Source organism: Trichomycterus rosablanca, chromosome 12, assembly GCF_030014385.1.
Source record: "Trichomycterus rosablanca isolate fTriRos1 chromosome 12, fTriRos1.hap1, whole genome shotgun sequence".
NCBI lineage: Eukaryota > Metazoa > Chordata > Actinopteri > Siluriformes > Trichomycteridae > Trichomycterus > Trichomycterus rosablanca.
Window position 1 is genome coordinate 7012923 of NC_085999.1, and position 26521 is coordinate 7039443.

Sequence of the window (26521 nt, forward strand, 5' to 3'; positions counted from 1 at the left end):
GACTGGCACACTGTCTTGGTTTCTTTCCCTCTTTGCACCCTGCTTTCCTGGCACAGGCTCCAGATCCACCCAAATACTATTAGTCCAGAGAAATAAATAAATAAGGCTGTATGTAATTGGTCACCTGCTAAACGAATGTGTGGTGCCTAAGCGAAAAATGTTGCTAGTGAATTTTGCTCTGAATTAATAAATGTGTGTGTTTGTGTTCAGGCATCTGGCTGCGACAGCACAGAGATCCCTGATGAGGTGAAGCTGATTGGCTTTGCTCAGCTCAGTGTTACCTGATGGTGTTTATTTGATGAATGATGATGAGGAGGAGAAGAGGAAGGAGGTCCTGTTCTGAAAGACTGACTGCAGCAAAAAGAATAACTACCCTCATGCTGCCACTCCACCCTTCTCATTTAGCTCATTCTGCCACAAATTCCCCTCCACACACACACACATACACACACACTTTAACTTGCTCCAAATGCTGTACCTGCAATGTTTAAGCATTCCAATACCCTCAGTCCTGCTAACTTGATGCTCTCAGGTGGCAATAGCCTAGCAATGACCAATTATTATTACAATTAAAATAATTAGACGTTAAAATGTTTCAGCACAGCTCTTATTATTTATTGAAACAGATGCCTTTATGTGTCTTTCTTTTCGTTTTCATGTTTTTTTGAAGGCTCATTATTACACACGATGTTAAATCTAACCCGATGTCCTCCATCCTTCAGTTTGTAACCTTATTTATGGAAAGACGCAAGCACATGCTCATTAATTCAATAATGAATGTTGTTTTTAAACTGAAAATGTACTGTATGTAATCAGAGCAGAAACACCCCCATCCCTCCAGCTGCCATGTGCAAATATACTGCTTTTCTGTTCAGGACAGTGTTGATGCTGAAGTGCTAGAGGTGCCTTGTTCATTAATCCGTGCCTAAGAACTAAGAACATAGGTGACAAGCAGAAGTTGTATAAAGCACAGACTGCTACAGCAACTTTAAGCAAAATTGCTTTTTAGCTAATAGCTTCATTTAATAGTATTTGCACTGGTTAATGGCTAATGTTGAAATGACAACACTGTAATGCACTTTCATTTGGACCATAGAATGCCATGTGCTTTTGCCCCTGGAGGTTTCTCCAGATTTAACCTCTAAAGCTTTGTTTTGTGACAGATTGGTCATTATTACTGGAATGTGCACCAGAATTGTGATATGCTGGAGAGAAACAGTGGCTCGAGTATAATCGAGTAGCTCTGTCAGCTCACTGCATTAGCCGACATGGTGGCTTTGATTCCGTCCTGTATCTGTCTGTATCTGATGAACCAAACTGTAAGATGTAACTGAAGGAGGCTTCAAACCAAAAGGTAACTCATGTATGTATTGAGTTCAGAAACAAGTACAGAAGTTCCAGATTCTTTAAATTTTCAACTGTAGTTAAACATAGTAGCCTCATTATTAGAATAAATATTATTTTATGATGTTGTGTTTTGTACTATTTTTGCATTTTTCATTACAGCAATTTAAACCACAAAACAGGAACAAAACAACAAGGTGCAAGATAGTGTGGGTTCTGCATATTTAAGCAAAAAGGTTATTTAAAATGACATGATGATGAGTTGGAAGAATATCTGGATATAGTAATGAACTCATTCACTCATCTCCAAATACTTGTGGACACTTAAACATCTCCTCCATGTTCGCTTATTAAAAAATTATTTTAGACCAAGCATTGATAAGAAATCAGGAGCCCTTTTTATGCTTTAACATCCAGCAGTTTTGGAAAGACATTCTCTAGCTCAATTCATTAAAAAACAATTCATTTGGTTTTATATAATTTCTCCTCTATTTGAAGGTCTGTATTATACATTTGGGTTGGTATTGTACTCCTGGCATCCAGAAAACCTGCATTCATTCTTCAGAGTGACAGATGACGTGGCATGAATAATCACTTTAGAGAATGGGTTTTCACTTCTCCAGAGTGCAATGATGGTTTTCTTTACAACACTTTAGTCAATGTTGGATATCAAGCAGCAGCAAACAAGCAAACACTTACCATGCAGGGTCATGAAATATTAATAAAAGTCCAGTTAACAACTGCTGATATGGTTTCTGTTGGTGATGCACTTCAGTGTTTTGTGGTTCTTATAAGATAAGATAAGACTTTATTGATCCCGAAGGAAATTGCAGAATCTGTGAACTTCTTGTTGCTCCAGGATCAAGGTTCTGCAATCCAGGTTCTAAAGAGTTTAGCTTAGGTTGGTGGGTGAGCTGCTTGCTTATGCACAGCTGGTTTAAATTAGCAGTTAATTACCAGGTTTCGTACATGTGCCTGTGGGAGGTAATTATCAAACTATGCTGGGCTCTAGGAAAAGTGTAACACATTAAAATCACATTACTGAGCTCTTCAGACAATTAGTTAAATGAAGTTTGCATGGCTATGTGCTTGATTTTTGCATCTAGTTTCAACGATTGTGGCTAAATTAACCAAACTGAAGTATCTAAATAAACGGGGTGTTCACATACTTTTGGCTATGTAGTGTAACTTCAAATTTACAGACTAGTATTTTGACTTTGTACCTATAGAAATATACATGTACAGAAATGTGACAAATTATAAGCATAAACAATGTTTAGATTGTGATATCAGACATTAATGACATTAGTACATGATAAGAACTGAATAGCTTTCAGCCTTGTGGTTTATTATTTACTCACTTTTTTGACTGTTTTTAATTCATTAAGGTTAAAAGGGTCTGTAATACTTCTATAGTTTTAAGTCAGAATATTGACTAGGCCGTAAAAGCACATTTATCTTTTAAACCAGTCTTGGTTTATTTTGGCTTTATGGGGTTGTTTTGTTATGATACTTATAAGATAGAATTATCATTCCAATATTGCTCTGCTTTTGTACAAGACTGTAAATTAAATACAAGAAAATGTGGCTGAATCCTTGGAGGAATTTTAATATAACGACTGAACATGAAAAGTCAGACTGTTGGTGCTCGCTTTCTGAAAGACAGACAGATGAGCAGTGGTGTCCTCCTGACACAAGATTTTGTCATTAATCTCCCTAGACAATTAGCTGAGCAGGACCCAGTTCACTGTATTGACTATGGACCACTACATTACACTGAGCTACTTCTGGAACATAATGGTACACTCTTCAAACTGGATTGTAAAAAGGTTGGCATGATACCATTGTGCATACTGCAGTGCTGAGAATGATCCACCACCTAAATAATACCTACTCTGTGGGGGTCCTGACCATTAAAGAACAGGGAGAAAGCAGGCCAAAAAAGTATGTAGAGAAACAGATGGACTACAGTCAGTGATTGTTGAACTACAAAGTGCTTCTACATGGTAAGTGGAGCTGATAAAATGGACAGTGAGTGTAAAAACAAGGAGGTGGTTTTAATGTTATGGCTGATCAGTGTATATAATGAGAAACATGCCCTCACAATTAACCCAGTTAAAGATTAGACATGATGTCAGATTCAGAAATGAATGGTCATTCTGACCCAGTGAGATTAATAAATGTTAATAATGAAATTACTCAGCAAAGTGCACAATCAGCTTGGTCTGTTTCCGGACTCTTTTGTTTCACTGTTTGATTAAACATGTTCTCTGTGCTGCGACCAAGCAGGAGGACTGATGTGGCATCACTGACTTAAATTCAGTTCTATACAAACCTACAGCAATGAGACACTCCAGAGAAACGACACTATGCTTAAGTTTTTATGTTTAAAAAATCCACAGTATATTACAGTACAACATTCTCTCAGAGATCTCATCTATGCTTTTCACAATGAAATGTCACAGTTTGCTTGAAATGTGTCAATAAAAAAATATACACTGGAAAAATCAACTTTTGACCCACACAAGTTCTAGAAAATATTAGATTACCATTGTTCTGTACAACGTCCAATTAAATAAGTATGTAAAATTTGTAATGTAATTTGTAATCCTTCCTCCCCAAATATAGTAAATGTGCTTTATATGATACTTAATACTGAGTAATCAATATATAATATGCAGTAACAAATATGAGCCTACTGGACCAGATGTAAGGATGTTATTAAGCATTGGCTACAGAAATATTGAAAATAATTGTTATAGTTGTTATTATGCAGAATTATATATATATATGGACATTTTTTCTGGAAAAAATACAAAATAATAAATACAAAAACAGCTATATGTAAACAAATATAAGCATCTTTTGGAACATTTTTAATAACATAAGCTTAACAGTTCATGTGCTGAACGTATCAACACTAACTTTTAATTATACTGTATCTTACACAACTATAGGCAATGAATGAAAATCTTCAAGGACATTCATGTTTTTCTTTTATCCAGCTCGGTGTGGATGGTAACTGAAGCCGATGACTGTTTATGTATGAATTAGTATTAAGGTACTCATACTCATATACAGCATGGTGCATTTTCACTTGATGCAATTTCACTGGCACCAAAATAACACTCAAACGACACTGTTTATTCATCAGTGTAGCTCATATTTAAATGCCAGCAGGGCATTCCGGGCATCTAGATCTTGATGATTTAAAGGTGAGGAAATATTAAATCTGTTTCTTGAGCAGAACACTGGATAATCTCCAGAGCTGCACATGTTTTATGCCCTGTATATAAAATGGCCAGAGATGGATGGTTGCCCCACAGGCGTTACTAACACTTCAGATGTTTCTTGCTGGACATGTCATTCCAGATCCGGTGCATCTCCTCAGGTGAAATCTGGTGCACGGTGATGACCCGACGGTACCTGCAGAGGCTGTAAGCCATTTTCCAGTGATTAAAGCCACTGTTCTGATACGGATGAATACCGAGCTTCCTCAAGCAAACCCCCACGTAAACGTCCTCCAAATGGAGTAGCCGGGTGTGAAGGGAAGTTTTATAGATCAGCTCAGCAACATCTGCTGAGAAAACATATCCTGTGCCAGAGCAGAACGGTGGGTACTTGCTCTCTGGGTACAAGTCTCTGGGCATGTACCATTTACTGCGCATATCCCGAATAGGTGATCCGTTTATGACGTAGCCTGTAAAGTACCTCCGTCTGGGCTTGGTATCCGGCTTTAATAACTTATAGACCAGATTGTCCATGTTGACGAAGATGTCGCTGTCCGTCTTCATCACATACTTGGCCTGGTTGCAAAACGTTGCCACCCATCGCATTCCCATCAGGGTTTTCAGGGTAAGATTATGGTAGGAATCCACAAAATCCTCCACCACGATGTCATGAAAGATCTGACTCTCTTGCTCCACCATTTCATTAAGCATGTTATCTGTGCTGCGACCGAGCAGGAAGAGTGTGATGATGCGAAGGTCGTTAAATGTGCTCTCATCCCCCCACGTCTCTCGAATCGCCTGTCGTGCGTCAAACTCCTTGTGCGTTGTGCTAATAAGGATCACGAGAAACGGCACGTTGGTCTCGCACTTTTTGGGTTCATTAATGATGAAATCGAAATCATGGGGGTTTAGCGAGCGTGTTCGAATGTTGGTGAATGTAGTGTTGGCATTTTTTTGGACCTTAATGTTTTTGTTTGCAGGCACATTCAGCTGGCCAACATATGATGTTGTTGGTCTGGATAAGCTTAAATACCACAGCGCTCCTGCCCAGCAAACAACTGTCAACACGTACAGGCATGACACTTTTGAAGGCATCATTAAGCATTTATGTGTGCGTAGGTTGGTGAATATCAAGTAGCATCCAAGCCATTGGCGACAGTGTGTCTGGCAATGTTTCATAAGGCTGCATCTGGGTTGCTTGATATTAATGTAAGATTAAAAATGGGTTTAGAGAAAAATCATTTTATGCAGAAAAGACAAGAAGCTGCTGTGAGGCTCCAAATGTTCTTTCCAACGAGTCTCCATTGATGTCTGAAAACACAAACAACATACATGTTTTAATAAAAGTCTTTATAGACTCAACATTCATTCACAAAAACAATCTTTAGGGTTAAAAGTAGCTTTTAAGTGACCAATGTAGAAAGAGAATGATGGTCCTAATTTTAGAACTTAGTTACAAATAATAGGCCATTCATAAGTAATTTGATTTAGAACTAAAAGCAGCTCACTATGAGAGAACTGGCCTACTAAGGGAAAAAGCTTTTTCATAACAAACGTTTGTTTGGAAGCATGTTCATTATAAATAGTTAACAGTTTATAGCAGCTTATAGATAGTAAAGTACTGGTTTGAGTTAACTGGTTTGAATTAAATTATAATTTATTTATTTATTGGGATTTTAACATCATGTTTTACACTTTGGTTACATTCATGACAGGAACAGTAGTTACTCATTACTCAAGATTCATCAGTTCACAAGATTATATCGAACACAGTCATGGACAATTTAGTGTCTCCAATTCACCTCACTTGCATGTCTTTGGACTGTGGGAGAAAACCGGAGCACCCGGAGAAAACCCACGCGACATGGGGAGAACATGCAAACTCAACACAAAAAGGACCCAGACTGCCCCACCTGGGGATCGAACCCAGGACCTTCTTGCTGTGAGGCGAAGGTGCTACCCACTGAGCCACCGTGCTGATTCCAATTGTTATTTAACATAAAACAAGCATGTAATACTAAAATGACAATCAAATAACATCTGCTATTTGTGTTTAGTTTTAGTTTATGCCTTGTCAACCTTATTTCCTGACTTTCTATTCAGATTCTAGGATGTCTGGGTAGATATTTAGTATGAAGCCACAAACTCCACTGTACTGGTATATTAATACGGCCACATTTTGCATACTGTCTATGAAAAATCAGAATTTGTATTGATTAGATGCCTGTTATATTACATTAAAGTATAAAGTACATTAATATAAGGGCGGCACGGTGGCTCACTGGGTAGCCTCACAGCAAGAGGGTCCTGGGTTTGATCCCCAGGTGGGATGATCCGGGTCCTTTCTGTGTTGAGTTTGCATGTTCTCCCCATTCTCCCCATGTAAAACATCTACGTGGGTTTCCTCCAGGAGCTTTGGTTTCCTCCCACAATCCAAAGACGTGCAAGTGAGGTGAACTGGAGACACTAAATTGTCCATGACTGTGTTTGACATTAAACTTGTGACTTGATGAATCTTGTGTAATGAGTAACTACCGTTTCTGTCATGAATGTAACCAAAGTGTAAAACATTACGTTAAAATCCTAATAATAAATAAACAGTAATATAAGACAACTGTTTAAAGAATTAGTCATGAGTGCTACATTATCTTACCATTTATCAGCCTTTTGGAGATGGCAAAGATCATCTGCAAGGAAAAAACAACCAAACATTTGAAAAAAAAAGCCAAAAAAAACAATGAGTGCATGTATTCCATTTCATTCTGTATTTAAACAAAGCACACATTCAAATCATTTTATAAACATTAGAGTCACAATTAAATTAGTAAAATAAAGAATCTACAGAGTCTTTGGTTTAGTAACATTAGTTCTTTTTCTAAGAGTTTTCTCTTTCAATCTGCATGTTATAACTTTGTAGTCCTAATATACATTTACATTTTTGGCATTTAGCAGACGCTTTTATCCAAGGTGACTTACAGTACTGGGACAGTATTCAGTCTGAGCAATTGAGGGTTAAGGGCCTTGCTCAAAGGCCCAACAGCAGCAACCTGACCAGCAACCTTCTGATTACTAATGCAGTACCTTAACCGCTAGGCTACAACTGCATAAATAAAATAAAAAAAGGATCTACAGCTTTGAAGTACATGAAATGAAATAAAGCTGGTGCAGGCAGCTCAGCAGAACTGAAGGACTTGTACCAGAGTACGTGTGGTAGTTCTGGTGTGTGTGAGTTAAGAACAAAAATGTTTTATTGGTTTTTCAATAAAAGGTTAATTCAAGCGTGAGTCCCATCCTACATTCTCACATGTTCTCAGAAGAGGATCAGTTCTGATCTGTGTCCTGAATCTGGGCTGCTGTTATTGATTTGAGAGCAATAACATGGATATTACACACACGCTGTATTTCATGGCTTATCAAGCTTCGCTGAGCGGTAAACTAAAGGTCATTATAATGTCACCCTCTCTCTGTCTTCACTCATTTATTTATTCATTGATTTACTGTCGCTTTATCCTGGTCAGGGTGGCGGTGGGACTCATTTATTAGGCAGAAGACAGGAAACACAGTGGACAGGTCGCCAGTCCATCACATTTACACACACACTGACACTTTCGATTTCTAGTAGCTTCAAGCACCCAGAGGAAACCCACATGGGAGAACATGTACACACCCTACAGTTGTAGTCCTGGGATATGGTAGCGCCAATTTTGCTATGCTTGGACTTGAACTTGAAAGGTGTTTCAGACTTGCTCTATAGACGATGTTGATTTAAAAGCTGATGATGACTAACTACTACTGTAGCTAAACACTCCAGTACATGACTAACCTACTTCCTGCATGAGCAGTTCATTTAAATGGAACACTTGATGCAGTATTAAAGCCCTCAACTGGCATCAATAGAGTAAAGGTAACATAACATGGTTTAGTGTTGGTTATAGTCCAGTATCACAGTGCTTACTCCAGTGGTTTAGTGTGTGTGTATTAACAATGGTTTAAAACATGCAAGCCGTAGCCTAGTGGTTAAGATACTGGACTAGTAATCAAAAGGTCGCTGGTTCAAGCCCCACCACTGCCAGGTTGCTGCTGTTGGGCCCTTGAGCAAGGCCCTTAAACCTCAATTGTTTAGACTATACTGTAACTGTACTGAAAGTTGCTTTGGATAAAGGCGTCAAAATCTAAATGCTAAAAAAATTCTAAATGCTGATAACGTAAATGTAAACATGCAGTTTACTGCACAAAGCGAACCGTGATCGAGTTTTAGCAGCAGTTTCTAACATAACTAATTACTTATTTTTAATTTTCTGGTAAAATGCTCCAAAGAATAATTCATGGTTGCCGATTTCAGCTCCAGATTGATTAGATTAGATAAGACACGTGTCAATCTTAATTTTAATTTCATATTATTATTTTTTATTATATATTGTGAATTTATTTACACACTTAGTAATGATCATTGAAAGGAGTAATTTAGAAAAGCCTATAAGTGGAGGTGGGAGAACATCAGATTGCCCAGATGAACATGCAAAACTCCTAAACAGATCAAACCATTTATTCAGCATCACTGTGCATCTAATATTCATTTATTATTATCAAATAAATAATTCAGTCAATTACTCTTGTCTAACACTGACATCACAGTTGTAGCCTAGTGGTTAAGGTACTGGACTAGTAACCGAAAGGTTGCCGGTTCAAGCCCCACCACTGCCAGGTTGCCACTGTTGGGCCCTTGAGCAAGACCCTTAACACTCAAATGCTCAGACTGTATACTGTCACAGTACTGAAAGTTGCTTTGGATAAAGGCGTCTGCTAAATGCTGAAAATGTAAATGTAAATCACGTAATTTCCCATTAGAAAATAAAGTAAACATGAACCAGTAATGCAAGAGCAAATCCTTTTTTAAACATCTATTTCAGCTTTTATAAATGATCACAGACTTTTACTGAAGGATCATTTAATATCAAATCTGATCACATAAATGATTAAAAAATAAGACCCCAAGTTACAGAGCACCTCTACATGCTGACTTCAGCCACAGATCAAGCAAATCGACTTTTGCTGTGTTCCCTTATTGTTCAGTCATTAGTTTTGAGTTATGTGGTATATAAACCTCATCTTTATCACACCCCAAAATATGTATAAGACACCACTGACCATCTGCTGTGCCGAGCAGAAAAGCAAAGCCGGTCCCCTGCCGGGACGTGCACTAGCAGGTGCAGGACGAAAATAAAAATTAAACATCTATAAAACTTTCTTAAATCTCCCAATCTGTTCTGCAGGGTACATCAAAACCAGAGTGCTGGCTGAGAGTGAGGATGCCTGACGGGGATTCAGCAGAACGTTACCAGGAAGGTGAGGTGAGAAAATCACTGTGATCTACATGTCTGATTCATGTAGAGTTACCGCACAGCAGGAGGTCGGCTTCCCAAGTCAACACATTATACATAAAGGACGATTTAGATTCCACCAGATCAGATCCCCTGCTGACCAGCTAGTGTGATTAAAGGGCAGAAATTCAGAAATACACAGACACAAACATACAAATATAGTAACAGCAGCGGGAGGCTATAGACCAGAGGTCTGCAGTTTTATAAAGTCTGTGCCTGCCAGGCCCTGCACTATAGCAGCTTTATTATCCTAAAGCTTCGTTCCTTCTCATCCACAGATTCCACACACACACATGCATTTTACACGTATAAATGTCAGTTATTGATTAGTTTAAACTATTTTATTGTTCTGTATACAGTATAAAATAATATGTTCTATCAGTGTTTCTTTCTTACTATCTAGCTAGATGCAAGGCGATGTTCATCAGCTTATTTTTATGTTTTATTGGGAAGTGGTATCTCTGCGATTAAGGTACTGGACTAGTAATCAGAGGATTGCCGGTTCAAGCCCCGCCACCACCAAGTTGCCAATGTTGGGCCCCTGAGGAAGGCAAAAAATTATATTTATTAATGTATTTACTGGGTTTGTTCACTCTAGATACTTGAGTGTGTCCATATTTATTGACAGTCTTCATTGATATTACACTATTTCTTTATAGTTTTCAATATATCCAATAAATCACTTGAACCATTAATATTTATATGTTAGCACAATATGCACATGTATTAAGCATGTATTAAGTATTAATTTATGTATTTTATTCACTAATATTTTAGAATAACCAGAACCTGGCTCTGCCAGCATGGCTTGGTATTTTGTCCATCCCTGAAATAATGTTTATTTATAATACATTTGTATCAGGCATCGTTGACAGACTTTCAAATAAGATTTTACTTTACACTTATTAACAGTTACAATAATATATAAGTACAGGCTTCACAAAAAGTGTTTCAGACACTGAATCAGTCTTGCTGCTAATGCCTAGTTCACACTACACGATTTTTGCCCTGATTTTTGCTCGCCAACTGGTCGGCGCTAGATTTGCCGGCTCGGGAGCAACTCTGTGTTCACTTAGCGATCGAAACTCGGCTCTCGATCTCTATGTGTGAAGTGTTCATAACTCTACTACAGCAGATTTACACAATCAAAGCTTAAACAGAGATAAAGTTGTAGAGGGCAAATGTCCAGCACTGAGACAAGAAACAGCAGCAGATAACCACTGCCCACCACAGATAAGCAAAACACATACAGTGGATATAAAGTCTACACACCGCTGTTACACTGCCAGGTTACTGTAATGTAAAACTTCAGAACTCTTGTTGTGACCTATAAACCGTACAATTCAATTTAAAGAACAAACGGTACGCTTTTGGGCACTCAGGTGCTGCAGAATTTTGATTTTACAACAACAGTCAGTATTTTGGGTTGGAGTCTTATCAGCATGGCACATCATGACTTTCAATTGGATTCAGGTCTGGGCTCTGGCTGGACCATTCCATAACGGTTATCTTCTTCTGGTGAAGCCATTGTTGTTGATGTGGAGGTATGCTTTGGGTTGTTGTGCTGAAAGGTAAAATTGCCTAAAATCGTTATCTCTTTATGTTAGCAGGTTTTGTGCCAAAATTTACTGATATTTGGAACTGTTTATAATTTATGGCATATGTAATGCCTTGGAATTTTTTGGTACCCTTTTCCTGACTGGTACCTTTCAACAATGAGATAATTTGTAAGCTCTGTGTGGACCACGGCTTTAGCTGTAAGATTCAACTAAGTAAATGTCAGGAAAATCCCACTAGAAGAGTTAGTCACTTTAATTAATGGGAGGCATCACTGATCACTATTTAACGTGCGTCTGAATGTGATTGGTTCATTATAAGAGGGTGTGAACACTTAGACAACCACATTATTATAGGTCACATTAAGAACGACAATGAATCTGAAATGAAAAGCATGGCTGTAGGTATTGAAGGGTGCTGGATTTACACAACGCAAGATAATATTTACTCTTCAACACTAGCAATAATGAAGTTGCTTATCTCTGAGATACAATCTTCATATTTCCATATTTTGTATTACCAACCATATTTACCAGTGGATGGATAATTTAATATTCTATTAGGCACACTTTCACATTTCGTAAACTGAAAGCAGTTTCTCAGTCCTGTCTGTGGGAACTTTATTACAGCAAACTACAAATAAGACTTAAATAAAACTACCTTTAATAAAACTAACAAATGCATATAAACTACCAATGTATTCTCTAGTGAACCAGAGAGGACTAAAAAAAAATATTTGGCCACTAGCGCCGAGGTTCTGAACTCCTCGGTTCGAAACCCAGCATTGCCACCGGTAGGCTGGGCGCCATCTAGCGGGCATAACTGGCAGTGCCTGCAGCAGACACTAATTGGCCATCATGTCTGCCAGGATGGGATGACCGGACTACGTGGGTGGGATCCTCAAACGCTGTGCAAGGACCCTGAGTAGCAGATAGAGGCGCCTGTGCAAAGTGCATGGGCGAAAAGAAGGGGTCCGCTAGGACTGCGCACGTGTCGTAGGAGGCGTGAGCAGCAATATACCCTCCTTGATGCAATCAGGGTTCTCAGCAGCGGAAGACAAATTGACTACGCTAAATCGGGAGAAAAATGAAAGAAAATGCATAAATAATAGAATAAATACATAAAATAATAATAATAAAAATATTATTTGGCCAAGGTTGTTGTGATCTGGCTCACTGAACTGCATTACCCAACATCAGTACCTAACCCTAAGTATCCAGTTCTGGCTGAATAAAGATATCAGATCAGACATCCTTTATTTGTCATATATACATATACAGTACAATGAAATTCTTTGCATATCCCAGCTTGTTTGGAAGCTGGGGTCAGTGCGCAGGGACAGCCATCGTACGGCACCCATGGAGCAGACAGGGTTAAGGGTCTTGCTCAAGGACCCAACAGTGGCTGCATAGTAGACCCTGGATTTGAACCGCCAATCTTCTGGTTGATAGGCCAAAGCTCTACCCACTAAGCTACCACTGTCACTTTATTCACTGAATAAAGTAAATGCATGCTTGTATTCAAGAGTTCACACAATCCAATTATAAATGTTACATATAAAAATGATAAAATGCATTTGCAGACACAGTGCTCATTTGTGTGATGGACAGAAGCTCAGAACAGGAAGTGTTTGGTGTAACTTTGCTCTGTCTGGCCCGTCACCTCAGTGTGAATGTTCTGACTGTTCACATTGTAATTGCAGCATGTCACAGCAGCAGCAGCACTACACCTGAGTGCACATACAGACAGCACAGCTGCCACATTACATTCAAATCTTATTAACTTCACTGGATGTAAAAATGTGCTTCAACGTTTTCTCCACCAATTACTGAACTAATGGTTAAAAGCTGCAGGTCTCAGAGTCGAGGACAGTAACTGGATAACAGTGAATAAAACACGGTACACAAGTTGTGTAAGGAGTTATTTCAATTGGAAACATTATAATAATTTAAAATGTTTTATTCTTAATCAATAATTTGCTTTTATGCTTCAGGCTTTCTTTATCTGCAAGCACTCAGACTGGATTATGGGGCCAAAATCATTCAGCACTGTTAATATTCCAGTAAAACAGATTCATGTATATTTTAACTGTGGTATCTGTACATAGATGCCAAATCGATCAATTATTTTACTTAATTTATTTATTTTTTTCTATTTTATTTATGCATTTTCTCCCATTTTTCTCCCAATTTAGTGTAGTCAATTGGATCCCTGACTGCAGTCGAGGTGGGTATATTGCTGCTCACGCCTCCTCCGACCCACGTGCAGCCCTTAGTGGAACCCTTTTTCACCCATGCACTCTGCACAGGCGCCTCTCTATCTGCCAGTCAGGGTCCTTACACAGCGTTTGAAGACCCTACTCACATAGTCCGGTCATCCCACCCAAACAGAACCGTGTCTGCTGCAGGCACTGCCAATTATGCCCGCTAGATGGTGCCAAGCAATGCCAAGTTTTGAACCGAGGAGTTCAGTATATCGGCGCTTGTGTGCTAGAGGAATATCCCGCTGCACCAACTGGGCACCTTTTTTTACTTTACTGTTGACAGTAGTGCTACAGTAGTATACACTGGCCTAATCCATATACCTGGACAGTTTAAGTCTTTTAATTGTTACTATTTAGCCCCATTGTAAAACAGACAAACACATTTGTGAAAATGGAACAAAAGATCAGGTTTCTGACACTCAGATGTACAATATACACTCATCAGAAGCTCATTCAAGTCAATAAATTTGCACTGTTCACCTGTTATTAATGTGACTGTGTGGCTGTGCTTCAAGTTTCAAGATAAACATTTCAAATGATCTAGCACTGTAGCAGAGAAAAATAGGTTATTAGAATGACATAAATGTTTTAGAAGAGGCTCTTTCTCTGTTTTAAATCATGGCTAAAGTGAAGCATGGCACTTAAAAACGTTTTCCAAACCACTATCATGCACAACAGATACAAAATGTGCCGACTAAAAAGCAAGCGACTCCAATCTACATTCAAAATAGGGACAAAGAGGTGGATTTAAAGAACAAGCTGCAGACTCTAAACCACTTTTCAGGAAGGTAAACAAGGCATTGCTGGGCATGGGGCTTATGCATACAAACATTTTACAGCAGAACAAGTCAGGTCAGATTTATAAGTATAGAGCATTTTACAATAGGCATAGTCTCAAAGCAACTTTACAGCATCCAAAACAGAGACAAAAAAACCCTGCTGAGCAAGCCGAGGGTGACAACGGCAAGAAAAACTCCTTTAAAATTACAGGGAAAAGCCTGAGAGCAGTGGCCCATCCTCCTCGGAAAAACTCATCTTTTACTTTATTTTCTCCTATTTACATTATGACAGTAACTGATGGGTTTATGTAGGGAGAAGAAGATATGAGTAATTGCTACCACAGTTAATCAAAACAACTATGAAGTATTTAAGTCTGAGGTGTTTTCTGGAGATTTTCTGTTTCTGGAGTCTGGAACCTGCACAGAATAAAGTACACTCTGAGGGATGGACTGGTACTTCTGGACTCTTCTGTCAGAGAGATGCTGTCTCCTCTAGTTGGGATCTTTGTAGAAAGGATTTATACAGCAGCAAAATAATAACCCACAACACACCTCAAAGCTTTGAAACAACTACTCAAACACCAAAAAACATGATGACCTACACCCCGCTGAGAATTGACAGGAGCACTTTAAAACAAAGAAAATTCAACATTCAGTAACATTACAAGATGCTTTTGAAATATTGTGATATCAGATTTGCACAACTTGTGGAGTCCATGTCAGCTTGAGTGCATCCTCTCTTTACAGCAAAACAGTGGACAAACCAAATACATTAATAACTTTTCACTAAAATTGTTGTATATTTTTAATGAAAAACATTATATTATATTGAAGAAAAATGCTAAATGGAAGAATGTTTACTGTGGTTTCAGACTTTACCCTTCCCCCATTACAGTTTGAATAATAATAATAATTGTTTAAAAATATAAAACATTTTTTAAGCTTTAATTAATTTAGTGAATTTAAAGGGATTTTTTCTACAATGCTTAATCAGTTCATTGAATTATGTTGGGTTATGGAAACAGTCACTGAGTTCTTGTGGCTGATGGTGACCTGTTCTTTTTGTGCACTAGAAATCCAGTAAAGCCGGCTAAATTGGCAGCAGTGGACAGTGGGGTGAGTGAGTTCTCTTAATGGCTGTTCAGCTTTAGGATCATTAAGGTATTATAAGTACTGGAGTGACTGGTTAGCATTAGCCTATTTAATTTTAATTGGGTTCTGGCACACTGTGCCTGAGAAATAATTGGGCGCCTGCATCTCGAATTCGTTGACATGAAGTTTACACGCCGACTGAAATGCCGCGTTAAAATGTAAAATGATGCTTATTTTGGATGTAAGTCTATAGAAAAATAGTACGGCTCTTTAATGGAGTTTACACCATTTCACTGGTAAAGCCCCAAGCAGCTTGGTAAACATTTCGAGGTCACTATTATAATGGCTAATGTATTTCTCATTGATCATGAGGATAAGATAATGAATGTGTTGCATGCCAGATCCAGTCAGTGGATTTAATGAATAATTTATTTAGATTTGTTATTCCTAAAAGTATAAAGTATATCTTCTTCTTCTTCAAAATAAAGCATATATATACAGTATATACTGATCAGCCATAACATTAAAACCACCTCCTTGTTTCTACACTCACTGTCCATTTTATCGACCTCACTTACCATATAGAAGCACTTTGTAGTTCTACAATTACTGACTGTAGTAATAAGTAAGTGTCACCTTGTTCTTCAATGGTCAGGATCCCCACAGGACCACTACAGAGCAGGTATTATTTAGGTGGTGGATCATTCTCAGCACTGCAGTGACACTGACATGGTGGTGGTGTGTTAGTGTGTGTTGTGCTGGTATGAGTGGATAAAACACAGCAGTGCTGCTGGAGTTTTTAAACAACTCACTGTCACTGCTGGACTGAGAATAGTCCACCAACCAAAAATATCCAGCCAACAGCGCCCCGTGGGCAGCGTCCTTTGACCACTGATGAAGGTCTAGAAGATGATCAACTCAAACAGCAGAAATAGATGAGCGTACATCTACAAGGTGAACCAACTAGGTAGGAGTGTCTAATAAAGTGAACAGTGACACAGTATTTAAAAACTCCAGCAGCGCTGCTGTGTCTGATCCACTCATACCAGCACAACACACACTAATGATCCACCACTTAAATAATACCTGCTCTGTGGTGGTCCTGACCATTGAAGAACAGCATGAAAGGGGGCTAACAAAGCATGCAGAGGATCAGATGGACTACAGTCAGTAATTGTAGAACTACAAAGTGCTTCTATATGGTGGAGCTGATAAAATTGACAGTGAGTGTAGAAACAAGGAGGTGGTTTTAATATATATATATATTACATTTTTTACAAATGACATTTTATTGTATAAAAGGTTGATGTGTGACGGATGGTGCACACTACTCTAATTAGCTGGGTGCCGGGGAGCAGTTGACCAGATGCATGGACAGGAAAGCAATTCATTATTTAATTACTAATTATGCATTAGTTATTCACTGGAAAAATATGATCCATATCTATTAAAAGCTCAGGATAATTCTACAATGGTGTTTACATGACTGTAGGCAATATTGCATGAGATTTAAAGTTAAGTAGCCTGTTTCAGCTAGCAATTTTATGCCTTGCAGAATTACAGTGGTATGCAGCAAATAGCACAACGCTGCTCCATTACACCCATCCATCTCTTCAGCACAGAGACGGCAAACTGCACTCTGTTTTACCCTGCCTGCCAGCTACAGACAGCAAGGAAACCCACACCACAATTAAATATACACTGACAGTCATTCATTACTTACAGTCTAGAAGGAAACTGTCAATACACAGGCCAGGAAGGGTCATGATGCCACGGATGGGTTGTAGTTTCAATTTGGGCTGACGTAATACATCCATTATTCAATCCTAGTGTTAAACACTTACCAAGCAATACGTATTTAGTTCCAGTGTATAATCCGTTAACACTGTACACAATGAATACAGGATGCTAAACATGAAGGTAATCCATTACTGAGCCTCTTATTAACTCACTTAATTAAGCAAAAGTACTACTAATTAGTATTACTAATCCGGCTCTGGAGTGGTGCAGTGGTAAAGTACACTAGCTCACTATTGCTGAGATTTGGGGATCGAGAGTTTGAATCTCAGTGATGCTATCGGCAGGTTTTATGTCTGAAATCTTTTACTAATGTCTGTTAGGGGAAGCTCCTAGCCATTGGTAGGTGCACTTGTCAGTGCAGTGTAAAATTTTTACCAAGTCTGGTATGTGGACCACTACCGCTGTGGTGACCCCTAAATACAGGATCAGCCGAGGGAGGGGGAGGAAAAAACAGTACCACTAATCATCGTTATTTATTTAGCACTTTTAATTTTGAGCCCACAATCTTATCTATGCTTTACATACATAGATAAAAGAGAAATTGACTATAATTTATACTGATTATTTATTTAGTAATTTAATGGAATTATTTATAATAAAGTATGGTGATAAAAAATTTGCAATTAATGTAAATGACTAAAAATCAAAATAGTATTTCAATTACTAAAGCAAGAATAGACAAGGCTAAACAAGCCAGTTTTAAAGTACAATTACAAGAAATTATTAGCTGCTTAAATTAAATTAAAATTTAATTTAAAGCGCCTCCTGTCAAAAGTCAGGAGCATCATAAGTGACTCCACTCACCCGTCACAGACTGTTTACCCTTTTGCCCTCAGGTAAAAGGTACAGTAGCCTACGCTGCAACACGGACCGTTTTAGAAGTTAGTTTCTACCCGACCGCCATCAGATTTATGAACAGAACAAATGAACCCAAATCTGATACATATTTCATCTAAGGGTATATTATGTGTAATATCCTAATATCTTAACATGCAATAACGAAATGTGCAATAACGCAATTAGCAATAATTATCATTATGTATAAACACTGTGAATTTTTCCGCATGTGCAATACTTAATAACTACTATGTGCAATTTTCGGAATGTGAATATTATTATATTTAACTTTTGATATACCTATTTTAATTGTATATATATATATATTTTTTTTTTTTTTTTTTTTTTTTCCATTACTATTTTATATATACTCTATTTTAAACCTTAAATCTTAAATCTTGCTTTCCTCATATCCTCTGTTTTTGAATTTAGGAGCATATAAAAAATACAGGAAGGTTTTTAATCTTTTTCTTTAAGTGCAGAACACAATCCTAGCATTTAGAAAAAATCCTACATTGTTACACTATGAGATCGACATGATCTGTGAAAATTTAAAGGAAATAAAGGTGATAAAGAAGCAGCCAGTCTAAACCAAGAAAACCATGGTAATATAATCAGTTTTTCATTTCCAATAAGAACACGAGTTAACATTTTCTAAACAAACTGAATCTTAATTAAACAATACTGCAGGCTAGCCAGCAACACATTACAGAAATTTAATCTAGAGGTTATAAAAGCTGGCAGTATTAACATCCTGCAGAGATGGTTGCCATTTTGCAGGTTCTGACTGATACTGCCTGGGATTTCACCCGCTACTCCAGTGATGTATTGACGTATTGACGGTCCAGGGTGAATTTCTGGCCTGCAATCAGTGGTTGGGAAAAGGTTACGTTCTGTATCATTACCCTGATCAGAATGATGTGGTTACCAAAGATAAATGAATGAATAAATTAAACCTGAAGGAGGTGAAACAGAAAAACAGGACAGAGGAGAAGAAGTTTCAGTCTTTTAGACTATTATCAGTGTTAACACCACATGGTACAAAGAGAGACTTTGAAATCACTGACAAAGGCACAGATTAAAGACAGTAAACCAACTGGGACACATTTAACAGGCACATTAACAGGCTGAGCCATTAAAGGACTTTCTGATCCAGCCTCTCCAGTGTTGTTTTGGGTTGATGTTTTGCCTTCCAGTCTGATTTTTTTAAAGGATGTTACTGTATTTAAATACATTTATCCATATTTTAATTGTTATCATGTTTCACCAGAGTGATGAATATAGTGAACTGATAAGCACAAAAGTGCATTCATTTCTTAACACCCCAGGTGAAAATACTGTTATTTTAAATAGAACAGAAGTTCAATTTCAATTTTCATAGCTATAAAAATCTTTTGTGTTAAAGGCCGATGCACAAAGTGACATAACTTGGTCTAAGCAGCACAAAATTTGTATCACAAGCTTTAGGAAAAAGTAATTATGGTCTAATAAGCTTTAACCAGATTTTCTCCCATCTGGACAAATTTACATTTGGCAGAGGCTAAAGGACACCTTCAACACACCATGTCTGCTTCCAACTGTTAAGTACGTCTGATCCATTGTGTTATAACAGTAAAGGCAGCCATCTCAAAAAATCAGTTAGCCAAATGAAAGCTTTGCCTGGTTTTAGCTAATAAATACACCGATCAGGCATAACATTAAAACCACCTCCTTGTTTCTACACTCACTGTCCATTTTATCAGCTCCACTTACCATATAGAAGCACTTTGTAGCTCTACAATTACTAACTGTAGTCTATCTGTTTCTCTACATACTTTTTGAACCTGTTTTCACCCTGTTCTTCAATGGTCTGGACCCCCACAGAGCAGGTATTATTTAGGTGGTGGATCATTCTCAGCACTGCAGTGACAATGACATGGTGGTGGTGTGTTAGTGTGTGTTGTGCTGGTACGAGTGGATCAGACACAGCAGCGCTGCTGAAGTTTTTAAATACCGTGTCCACTCACTGTCCACTCTATGAGACACTCCTACCTAGTTGGTCCACCTTGTAGATGTAAAGTCAGAGACGATCGCTCATCTATTGCTGCTGTTTGAGTTGGTCATCTTTGAGATCTTCATCAGTGGTCACAGGACGCTGTCCACAGGGTGCTGTTGGCTGGATATTTTTGGTTGGTTGACTATTCTCAGTCCAGCAGTGACAGTGAGGTGTTTAAATACTCCATCAGCATTGCAGTGTCTGAGCCACTCATACCAGAACAACACACACTAACACACCACCACCATGTCAGTGTCACTGCAGTGCTGAGAATGATCCACCACACAAATAATACCTGCTCTGTGGTGGTCCTGGGAGAGTCCTGACCATTGAAGAACAGCATGAAAGGGGGGTAACAAAGCATGCAGCGAAACAGATGGACTACAGTCAGTAATTGTAGAACTTCAAAGTGTTTCTATATGGTAAGTGGAGCTGATAAAATGGACAGTGAGTGTAGAAACAAGGAGGTGGTTTTAATGTTATGGCTGATCGGTGTGTAAGGCCTGTTTAAGTCATGCACCTTTCATGTCCTTCTCATTTTATCTCCACATTTGAACAACTTTAAACCTTCAATTATTGCAGTACTGACACAAAGAAAATCTACATCCCTTTATATCAAAGTATTGGAAGATTTTCTTTTTGCAGTGACCATGGCTACTGTAATTCTAGGCAATCCTGGAATGCCTTTATTAATAACTGTTCTAAGCTGCAGCTGTGGTCAGGATGTATCTTTAGCAGAAATCATTCCAAGTCTGACTTTTCCTGCCAAAGGCATTTATCCTGTTCCTATTTGGCATGCATGAGAAATCACCTAACATAGCCATGTATATTCATGAAAGTGGAGACAAGGAATCTATTGAATCTTGGAGGAAATTGCATCCACTGAAATAATTAGAGGAAACATCCAGAAGTCACAAAATATATGATGCTTCATCCGAGCACTGGAGGGTAAATTGTATTGGGACAGACGTACAAAAACTTTAATCAGAGTAAAAACAACCATTTTATCCTAATGCTTTCTATAGTCATATTCAGACCAGATTAGTAATACATTTCTGCTGCTACTTACAGTTTATAAGGAGAGAAGTGGAATGAAAGTTAGCAGAAGTAAAACGGAGTACATGTGTGTAAATAAGAGGAAGGATGCCAGAAAGGTTATGTTGCTAGGAGTTCAGGTGATAAAAGTGAACGAGTTGAAATACTTGGGGTCAAGTGTACAAAGTAATGGAAAAGTAAAGTGTAGTAGAGAGATGAAGAGGACGCTGGAGTGATTTGTAACAGAGGAGTGAATCTGCCAGAGTAAACGGGAAAGTTTACAGGACAGTAGTGAGGAGTGCTATGGTATATGGCTTGGAGGTGGCAGCACTGACTAAAAGACAGGAGAGGAAGCTGGGGGTGGAGATATTGATGCTGAAAATCTTGCTGGATGAACAAGATAAAGTTTATTAGAGGGAGGGACAGTGCAGGTAGGATGTTTTTGGAGACTAAAGTTAGGACAGCGAGATTGAGATGGTTTGGGCATGTGCAGAGAAGGAATAAGAGTTATATTTAGAGAAGAGAGATGAGGATGGAGCTGCCAGGAGGTTTATGGATGAGGTGAGGGGTGCAGGTGGTTTAGGTGACAGAGGAGGATGCTCAGGTCAGGGCAAGATGGAGATTAATGATCTGCTGTGGTGAATCCTAACAAGAACAGCCAACAGAAGAAGAAGAAGAAGACTTACAGTTTACAAGGATTTAGTTCTTTCTAAGCAACTTACTTAATGGCTGAACAGTGGCAGCTTGGTGGTGGTGGTGGGACTTAAACCCTCTAATTTTAGATCAACAGACCAGAACTTAGGTGAAACTAGCATCATTGTGGAGGTTTTTGTCACAAAGCTGCTTCACATTGATGTTGTGTCTCCGTGTTCCTATTTACTTGTAATAATCTCACATCTTCATTGCAAACTTTGTCCAATGCTGGTCTGTCTATGTCGCTGTTGTATTGTTTATTCTATCTTTATATATAGTATTCCCTTTTCTGTTATTTAATTATATGTATATATGTTGACACATGCACAAAGAAATTCCTTGTACATTTGGTACTTGGTAAATAATAAAGATTCTGATTCTGTATTACAGTCTAATTGATTATATGCAGACGTTAAAAAGTAAAAACACATGCTGGAACCAGAACTGGGATCTCGAATACATCGTATCGAATCCCAGCTCTGCCTGCCGGCTAGGCTGAGCGGCCACAAGAACAACGATTGGCCTGTTGTTTAGATATGGGCGGGACTAAGCCGGATGGGGTTTGTCTCTCATGACTGGTGCAATTACGACCTCTGCTGGCTGATTGATGGCGCCTGCACAGAGATGGGAAAAGAGTGCTCTCAGGGTGTGTCTCTCCGTACACAACGCTGAGCTGCACTGCACTCGTCAAAATGTAGGTGATAAGATGCATACGGCATGCTGCCCACGTGTCGGAGGGGGCGTGGGTTAGCTTCGTTCTCCTCAATCAGAGCGGGATTGGCATTAGTGGAGAGGAAGCATAAACAAAAAATATTTAAAAAAAGACATGCAAAAACAACTATCAAACATGGCACAGTTTGCATAATTTCACCTTACACCCTTTTAATTTCTTTGTTAACATAAAATATAGAGCCCCTTATGAACGAGATTTTCTAAATTCTATTTTTTCCTTGTATTTAAACATACAACATCCAACTTTTAGTTTTCTAGAAATAAATGGTCTTGTTATCAGGTTCTAACAGCGAATGTTTAAATATAGTAAACAAAAATAAACACTTTTGCATAACAAAGGAGGCACCTATCTAAAAATATCATGTTTACGCTTCAGGGGTTACAGGGTTGTTAAGATCTGGATGGTATATTCTCCTGTAAACAACACAAGTCAGCCTTACTTCATTTTTGAAAAACTTGTTTCCTCAGGTACTGTTAAGATCCTACATTACAGAGAATTCCAACGAGAAAACTCACCTAGCAGAGAAACCGCTTTAACCATGTACTCATACATGTCATACAATACTGTCTATCTGAACAGTGATGTTATCCAAATCGTAAAGGCCTTATTTAAAAAAAAAAAAGCCTCACATGATGGGCTAGACAATTAACCAGGGGTGTCGACCTCATTTTCACTGAGGGACACATCTGCATTATAGTGGCCCTCAAAGGGACGATTGTAATGTATCCTGCTGTGATTGCAGTCTGCCTTTTAAGTTTTATATTTACATTTTTTTACATTTATATTGTACTCCTTTACCAGAGACACGGCCTCATAACACAGACGTACCGAGTTTTCTTCTTGAAGCACAAACTTGTTTTCACTTTCCCATCTTTCATTAAATTTCCTCCTTCTGCTTCAATTTTCTCTTCTTGTACATTTTGGGATGATTTGTAAATATTTCTCAACATCATTTGTTGGAAAACCACCTCGGTTAAACGCTGATGTGGAAACACTGCCATCTAGTGGCGGGATGCATTATGGGAGATGCAGTTTATGTACGATTTTAATGTACGGTGTATTTTAAAACAACTATGCGTCTTGATGTGACGGGCCGGATTTGGCCCGCGGGCCTTGAGTTTGACACGTGGTCTAAATGAATAATATTCTGCAACAAATATATATTAAACACTATATACACAATTAGCACTACATTCTGTAACAACACAAACTCTGTTACTAGGAAAATTTGTAAAACGCAGTAAAAGAGAAATCTGTGATTTGTTCATTCTGTTGAACCTGTATTTAACTGGCAAAAGTACTAAAAAATTGCCAATGTTTTCACTGCCTTCTTTTGTTCTTGTCCTGAATGTTGCAGGCATTAAATTCAAAACTTAATTGCTAAATTAAATAATGTAATTACAGAAAAAATGGCCAGTCAAGGCTGAGCTCTACTGAGTAAAATTCTAGAGAACTAGTTGCCTGCATTCTGAATGCAGCAGTTCTGTTACTAAGGATACTTGATGTTATTTTTTCATTTTTCATTTTCAATTCCACCAGGAAACACTGGGCGCAAGGCATGAATCCCCTGGACAGGGTGCAAATTCATCACAGGGGTTTGGCTATCCCAGATATAGCCAATCATGTCTGTGTTGATGCCCGGACACTGATAGCACCACTGAGGTTCAGTCCCTGAAATATGTTGCATGAATACACTGATTTAGCAATTATTGAATCATACAAACAAGGAAAACAGTTTAACACACCCTTAATGCCAGTCTAGATCACACTATTGATAAATACATCTCCAATGAAAATAACCAATGAAAAGCACTGACAGTGTTAGAGAGAGATACATCACCGTGACTCTGACTGGTCTTTCCTCTGTCTTTTGTTTCAGTATGAGCACTTTGGCTGACTGCTGTTTAATGATGCATAAAGGTCTTCACAGAGGTCACTTTTCTCCTGCCTGTGTTCTATGTTTCTGGTGTGTTATAGATTTATAATTAAACCCAGTCCCGATAAGAAACCCTGCAGGATACTCTGCTGTGTGTTTTCAAAATGTAACACATAATAAGACAAAGCTTTTCTTAAATCGCACAGATGCAAAAGGTAGTCAATAAAAAAGCCAGCAGAGCCCAGCATGATGTGTGCTCTCTTAATGCTTTTTTTTTTTTTTGCTTTTAATGAGCGATTTAGTAATATCTGAAGTCTTAGATCTGCTTCCTCTATAAAGAAAACATCTGAAGTCAACGCAGCAACAAAGAACTGTGAGTAAGATTGAAGTCTGCCACCTTCTGCTCCCTGTGCAGTCATTATCATCAATAGCTGGTGTTAGCCTTCACAGATCTCCAGTACAAGTTGAGCTGTCTGAAATGGGCAGAAAGTGCAGTTCATCTCAAAGTCGTAAAGTCGATCTGCGCCCACTAAAATTCCTGATGACACAGGCTGTTTTTGCAGGCTATCGCAGCCTCTTCCTGCAGGGACAAAATGTGCAGGTGATGTATCGTAGCTGGCATGGGTTATTATCTGAACCAGGCAGTATGGCTGGCAGGAGGGAGAGCAGGCTGATATGTTTCCAGATTCTGAACAAATTGCATCATCACTATTAATAATAATAATAATAATAATAATAATTATTATTATTATTATTATTACGTCTTTCTTACTGTAATAGTGCTTTACAATTACAAAAGGAATCACACCAGAAAACAGAAAAGTACATAATGTTTAGCTGACCTCTCCAAAATCCATAGCAGTGATAAATCACTATTTAGCTGGTCACAGTGCCACTCATGGCTGACAATGCCAAGCCACATATAAATCTACAAGCAGCAAAATCCATCAGGCATCACAAGTGTAAATGGAATTGTGGGGTGGGAACAAAAATTAGCATAGCACCCAACAGTGCGGGGTTGAACAGCCATGAGTCATCTTATAGTGTGAATAGTATTTCCACCTCACAATATTCACAATCTGTTATCTATTCAAGTTATTTATGTAAAAAAAAAGAAGACATAATTCTGTAAACCAATGTGTGTAGTTATTGTATTAATTAATATCACGCAGTGGTGTGAAATGAACATTGTATGTGAGGAGCTACAGTGTGTTACAGAATCACCAAAAACACTGAAATTACGTCTCACACCCACAAAGTTCAAGTGTGTTTTATTACCCAGCGTTAATAAAGCTATTTTAGAATTTTCAAACTTTAACTAACTAAATTTTTTTACATTTTAACTACAACCACCACAACTTACACTGGTACTACTAATAATAATAAGCATTATTATAAGTATGTGAGCAAATATTTTCACACTTACAAACCTCAGTAAATCAGCGCTTAATAGGGATGTAACGATACACTTTACCCACGATGCAATACGATTCACGTTACTGGGTTCATGATACGATTCTTTCCTGATTTTTTTAAACAAAATGAAATTGAAGACAAATTATGAAATTATAATTTTATGCATTTTCTCCCCTTTTAGCACGTCCAATTGCCCAATTGCATCATGCTTCCTCTCCGCCTATGCCGATCCCTGCTCTGACTGAGATCGAAGCTAACCCACGCCCCCTCCGACACGTGGGTAGCAAGCCGTAAGTGGGAAGAAACCGGAGCTCCCGGAGGAAACCCACGCAGACACGGGGAGAACATGCAAACTCCGCACAGAAAGGACCCGGACCGCCCCGTCTGGGGATCGAACCCAGAACCTTCCTGCTGTGAGGCAACAGTGCTACCCACCGAGCCACTGTGCCG

General features: G+C 38.4%; 2 protein-coding genes and 1 long non-coding RNA gene across 3 annotated transcripts in view; 2 read left to right on the plus strand and 1 right to left on the minus strand.

Moving 5' to 3' along the window:
* Positions 1-591, plus strand: part of stk39 (serine threonine kinase 39) — a 62657-nt gene extending 62066 nt beyond the window's left edge. Inside the window, exon 18 of the mRNA XM_063005453.1 lies at positions 211-591. Within this exon, the coding sequence (XP_062861523.1) occupies positions 211-285 (75 nt within the window). The 3' untranslated portion in view covers positions 286-591. The remainder of the gene's footprint in view (positions 1-210) is intronic.
* A 3191-nt stretch (positions 592-3782) lies between these two features.
* Positions 3783-26521, minus strand: part of b3galt1b (UDP-Gal:betaGlcNAc beta 1,3-galactosyltransferase, polypeptide 1b) — a 190543-nt gene continuing 167804 nt past the window's right edge. The window contains exons 3-4 of the mRNA XM_063006115.1: positions 7228-7261; positions 3783-5885 (exon numbers count right to left, since the gene is read on the minus strand). Coding sequence (XP_062862185.1) covers positions 4677-5753 — 1077 coding nt within the window. The 5' untranslated portion in view covers positions 5754-5885; positions 7228-7261 and the 3' untranslated portion in view covers positions 3783-4676. The remainder of the gene's footprint in view (positions 5886-7227; positions 7262-26521) is intronic.
* LOC134324645 (uncharacterized) lies at positions 9878-24694 on the plus strand. Its single transcript, XR_010014208.1, has 3 exons — positions 9878-9920; positions 15628-15670; positions 24659-24694. It is a non-coding gene; the product is annotated as an uncharacterized LOC134324645 (long non-coding RNA).